The following is a 5,317-nucleotide window of genomic DNA, read 5'->3' on the forward strand; positions in this document are numbered from 1 at the left end:
ATTGTCTGGCCGGATGATTTCACATATTCCAAATGTCCATTTGACATGCGTGTTCGTGTCGTTGTGCTGGCATGAATCTGATAACCTGATAAAACGTCCATTGCATTGCCTAGGTTTTAACCGCGTTTTACTCAAAAAAACTTGTCCAAACGAGTTTAAACAACACCCGCATGTGATTCGACAGGCAATAAAACGTCGTATGCCTCTCGTATAACGCTTGTATATATCTAGCTTTGCGTTCAGATCATTGGAGAAATACATGGCAACAACAACCTACAAAGTCCCATTCTTCCGATCAACTCTAGTTCATTTTCACACTTTCCCACCATACCGTTAGTCGTCCCTATGGCGACACTGCCGCCCCCAGACGAAGCTCGTTTCAAACGCATTGCAAAGCAAGCCACCGCCGACCTCGTCCGCAATGCGCTGAGTTTGCCAAATCTCAAACTCTTATCTCGCGTGCAGCACAAAGCCACGTCCCGCCATGCTGTCGTACGTCCAACATGAACCCAGCATAATATTCTCGATGCTATTTCTCGTGTTGGTGGGGGCTCACACCTGGTGTAGATTTATGGGGGCCACGACAGCACAGATCCATCGCTCCCGATGGTTGGGGCGCACACGTTCCTTCGGTCATCGTTGACGGACTTGGCCGACTTGTTCCAGCTCAACACCCCCGCCAAATTGGACGCGTATGGGGCCACACTGGGCTCCCGCATCACAGCCAAGCAAACGCTGTTTTCACTGACCAGTACAGAGCATCCAGCAGCAACATCATCAGCATCATTGGCCCCCCACTGTGAGATTTCGTGGTTTGCGTACAATCCACCGCTGCCTGGCATGTCCAAGCGCGACTATTGCGTGTTGGAATCTCACACTGACATTGAAGTGCTGGACCAGTCCAATCATGTGCGACGTGGGTGGGTGCGGTGTTTGCACTCGATCGACGACGTTGCATGGTACCCGCCCGTGCCGAATATGGTGCGCGCGTCGATTGCTAGGGTAAGTCGGCCAGATCGCGCCTCGTTCATGATGTTTACGAAAGATTGGTTGGGGAGGAGACTTATGAATATGTACTTCACATGGGATAGAGTATATATATATATATATATATCGAGAGAGAGAGAGTATGATGTTTTACTTTTTATATATATTGTAGACGGGGCTTGTTTGCATTGAAACGGACACGCCAGGGCTGTTGGAAGTGTACTATGTGCTTGTGCCTGTGCTCACGGGCGCCGCTTGGAACGTTGCTACGAAACGAATGGCGAAACGACAAGTGGAAAAGGTAATAAATATATTGTGTACTCGAATTGTTCAAGTTGACCCAGGGAACCTCTATAAATGAATATTTCGTTAGATTTTACGCCTGGAACAGTTCTTGTCGTACCAGCACTTAGACTATGGAAGGGCCATCAGTGCGTCGGTAGTGTCCGTGAAGAACACCACCAAGTGCTGCGCTCGGTGTACGAAAACCTTCCACTGGCTTCGCACCAAGCGGCAATGCCACCGTTGTTTGGATGTAAGTTCGCCTGAATAATCCCTCTATAAAACGATAACCTTCGAAAATCGAATTCAATAAAAATCTATCGTAGGCGTTGTGTTCGTCGTGCGGGTCCAACTGGTCGGTTCGAGGCAAAAAACTATTTGTCTGCCACGATTGTTTTCATCCGTCCCTGCAAGACCCCGCTTGTATGTACTAGTATTACTAGATATGCCTTCTTTCATTCAATTTGGACAACGTTTCATTTAATTTGGACAACCCAACACTAATCCATGCAACGAACGATAGATGACGACTCGCTCCGAGGTCGGCAAATGACCATCTCCATAGATCGCGCCTCGTTCATGATGTTTACGAAGGATTGGTTGGGGAGGAGACTTATGAATATGTACTGCACATGGGATAGAGTATATATATATATATAGAGAGAGAGAGAGAGAGTATGAGGTTTTACTTTTTATATATATTGTAGACGGGGCTTGTTTGCATTGAAACGGACACGCCAGGGCTGTTGGAAGTGTACTATGTACTTGTGCCTGTGCTCACGGGCGCCGCTTGGAACGTTGCTACGAAACGAATGGCGAAACGACAAGTGGAAAAGGTATTAAATATATTGTATACTGTACTCGAATTGTTCAAAACGATGGATGGCTATATATATTCGTCGAATATATATAGAATGACCCAGGGAACCCCTATAAATGAATATTTCGTTAGATTTTACGCCTGGAACAGTTCTTGTCGTACCAGCACTTGGACTATGGAAGGGCCATCAGTGCGTCGGTAGTGTCCGTGAAGAACACCACCAAGTGCTGCGCTCGGTGTACGAAAACCTTCCACTGGCTTCGCACCAAGCGGCAATGCCACCGTTGTTTGGATGTAAGTTCGCCTGAATAATCCCTCTATAAAACGATAACCTTCGAAAATCGAATTCAATAAAAATCTATCGTAGGCGTTGTGTTCGTCGTGCGGGTCCAACTGGTCGGTTCGAGGCAAAAAACTATTTGTCTGCCACGATTGTTTTCATCCGTCCCTGCACGACCCCGCTTGTATGTACTAGTATTACTAGATATGCCTTCTTTCATTCAATTTGGACAACGTTTCATTTCATTTGGACAACCCAACACTAATCCATGCAACGAACGATAGATGACGACTCGCTCCGAGGTCGGCAAATGACCATCTCCATCACACAAGCCAAAGTGGACGGGTTATTGGAAGCAGTGGCGACGCCCGATGTCCTACGAGACGATTTGGACTCGGACTCAGAGCGCTATACGAATGACACGACCAGCGGAGTGGACTGGGACGACGAGATGAACCTGGTTGACGACGCCAAGTTGCTGCAGTTGCTGTGCAATCGAGATGCGCTGGGGAAACTGTGCCAGCAATACAAATTAGACCGCTGACGAATACTACTACGGGGTAGTACGTATACTTATCAGGGCACGAGTCCACGGGAAGAGTTCGAGCTCGATAGTAGTAGTACTAACGTTATACAATGATTGCTAACATTGGTAACGCAAGGCATGATGGTGATCTGTCAAATGCTTCGAAACTCTCGAGCCTTCAGCAGAATCTGTTAAGTGAATGGACTAAAGAACCGTCTAAGCCAATCAAATCACATTCTGCTAAATTTCTGCCAATCCAAACGTTTGACCCCTCCGCATTGGGCAAAACCACATACTTCGTATAATCGTTGTAGAGTATATTGTGTACTCCAGAGTAGTACAAGATAAAATAGGATCAAATGGATTCGAATGCTATTTGGTGAAATGACTCGCAAGTCCAAATTTGGGTGAAATGCGCAAGATATTAAATTTGCTTTACAGTTAGGGTGCGCCTGGTAACATTTCAAAAATAATATTCCATTTTCTCGCAAAATGGGATTAACCAAAATGCCATTTTCAAAATGGAGGTAAAAGGTCTGTTTTGTAATATGGCGTTTTGAACCTCTTCAACGAGTAAATCCTACTTGGAATTATTGGATTTGGGTTAAACCTCTGCAAGCAAGACATGTTTCAATATTGATCAGATTTGTTGAATTCGGCCCCAAATTGGGGTTTTGGGGCTGAATATTGCAATATTTCCGGTTACCAGTCGCACCCTTAGCTTTTTGAACCAATCCATGCGCATCATTTTGCCGTATAAACAATTGATTATCCGGATAGAACCCATTTCCACAGCTTGGTGGCGCGCACCCAACAACTCTCGGCTTATGTGGCGCACTTTCTCGGCGGGCCAACGACGGTTACCGCGTGTGTCTTCATGTGAATGTACTAGGCGTGCGTTCAGCGATGCTCCCGCTTCGGGTGTCCTTGGACATGAGCACCTTCTGCAGGGGTTGACGGAAGCGGACGACATGCGTCCCGTGACGATGGTACAGGACAAGCAAAGCGCCAAACGCGTGCTTGATATCTTGGAGTCGTTGGGACCAGGGCACATGCATGCTTGCGACACGGAGGTGGCGAACATCGACGTGAAGAAGGTCGGGCCGGTGGGGAACGGCAACGTGACGTGCTTGTCCATCTACAGCGGTCCCGACGTCGATTTTGGCAACGGTCCGTACGTGTGGGTCGACAACCTCGACAGCGCCGACGGTACGAAGAGTTCCGTTGCTTCCACCACCGCCTCGTTCCTTAAGATGCATCATCATGACAGGTACCCTCGAGTACTTTCGTGGGTTTCTCGAATCGAAGACCCACAAGAAAGTATGGCACAACTACAGCTTCGATCGACATGTGTTGTTCAATCCGTCGACGCGCATCAACGTCCAAGGACTTGGCGGCGATACGATGCACATGGCGCGGCTATGGAACACGGCGCGGTTCCAGAAAGGCGGGTATTCGTTGGAAGCGTTGTCGGCGGATCTCATGGAGCGCCGGAAGAAACCCATGAAGGAGCTATTTGGGGTGCCCAAGCTCAAGAAGGTATGGTCGGTCGTGCATTATATTAACCCTAAAATGATATATACGATATATATTGGATCTTTCAATAATATGTTGATATTGGCAACCCAAACTTGACCCAATATCTATATGTCTCGTTTTCCCTCAAAATTAGACTATTGTTTCGAGTACATTCGCCAATATTATTTATATTGTGCATTTCACCCAAAATTGGACTTGAGAGAGTCATTTCAGCAAATAGCATTCGAATCCATTTGATCCTATTTAATCTTGTACACACTATACTATACAACGATTAGTATATATATACGTGGTTTTGCCCAATGCGGAAGGGTCAAACGTTTGGATTGGCAGAAATTTGACGTGATTTGATTGGCTCAAACGGTTCTTGAATCGATTCTCCTAAGACTTTCGATTTATTCTGCTGAGTGCTCCAGTTTCGAATCGATTTGACAATACCAAGTACTTTATTGAGATGTATATATGTATTTTATAGTTTGGTTTTACCTTACTTTTCGTCGGAATTCGGTTCCAAGCCGAAACCAACTGTTGCAGATAAAGCAAAGGTTATTGGACCCTGTGTTTTAAGCGTGTCCAACGTACACTATACGAAAATGTTTAGTATTTCCACTGCGGAGGGACTGAACTGTCTCGGGCACTTTGGATTGGCCGAAATTCACCAAAACGTGTGATTTGATTGGCCCAGGCGGTTGATTCATTCTGGCTCGTATTGTTGTGTTTATTCTAAACTGGGGCAACATGGAGAATGAATTGACACAACCAAATAACGTACACTACAATATCGGCAGAAGTATTTAGCCAATCAGATTGCAGGAAACCATGATCAACATTGAATTAGTGTGTGACTGCATTGAATTAGTATGTGACTGCATTGAATTAGTGT

At 46.0% G+C, this 5,317-nt stretch overlaps 2 protein-coding genes across 4 annotated transcripts in view; both read left to right on the plus strand.

The window, feature by feature from the left end:
* Positions 1-262: 262 nt before the first annotated feature.
* H257_12729 (hypothetical protein) lies at positions 263-3,116 on the plus strand. Of its 3 annotated transcripts, none has more exons than XM_009840033.1 (6): positions 263-492; positions 568-1,002; positions 1,160-1,288; positions 1,361-1,522; positions 1,596-1,692; positions 2,654-3,116. In XM_009840033.1, exons 1-6 carry the CDS (start codon positions 346-348, stop codon positions 2,911-2,913), a joined length of 1,230 nt encoding a protein of 409 aa, XP_009838335.1. In that variant the 5' UTR covers positions 263-345; the 3' UTR covers positions 2,914-3,116. The 3 variants fall into 3 exon arrangements, with proteins under 3 accessions (XP_009838335.1, XP_009838336.1, XP_009838334.1); XM_009840034.1 differs by lacking the exon at positions 1,596-1,692 and adding an exon at positions 2,457-2,553; XM_009840032.1 differs by lacking the exons at positions 1,361-1,522; positions 1,596-1,692 and adding an exon at positions 2,222-2,383 and having other exon boundaries at positions 2,457-3,116.
* Positions 3,117-3,677: 561 nt separating this feature from the next.
* The window catches only part of H257_12730 (hypothetical protein), a 10,795-nt gene continuing 9,155 nt past the window's right edge, over positions 3,678-5,317 (plus strand). The window contains exons 1-2 of the mRNA XM_009840035.1: positions 3,678-4,104; positions 4,166-4,434. Of these exons, the coding sequence (XP_009838337.1) occupies positions 3,723-4,104; positions 4,166-4,434 (651 nt within the window). The 5' untranslated portion in view covers positions 3,678-3,722. The remainder of the gene's footprint in view (positions 4,105-4,165; positions 4,435-5,317) is intronic.

The sequence above is a fragment of the Aphanomyces astaci genome, assembly GCF_000520075.1.
Source record: "Aphanomyces astaci strain APO3 unplaced genomic scaffold supercont1.42, whole genome shotgun sequence".
Taxonomy (NCBI): Eukaryota; Oomycota; class Saprolegniomycetes; order Saprolegniales; family Verrucalvaceae; genus Aphanomyces; species Aphanomyces astaci.

Coding starts and splice junctions, on each gene's coding strand:
- H257_12729 (XM_009840033.1), top strand. CDS start 346: ATGGCGACACTGCCGCCCCCAGACGAAGCTCGTTTCAAACGCATTGCA. Junction 1,003..1,159: donor TGCGCGCGTCGATTGCTAGG/GTAAGTCGGCCA, acceptor TATATATTGTAG/ACGGGGCTTGTTTGCATTGA. Junction 1,289..1,360: donor CGAAACGACAAGTGGAAAAG/GTAATAAATATA, acceptor ATATTTCGTTAG/ATTTTACGCCTGGAACAGTT.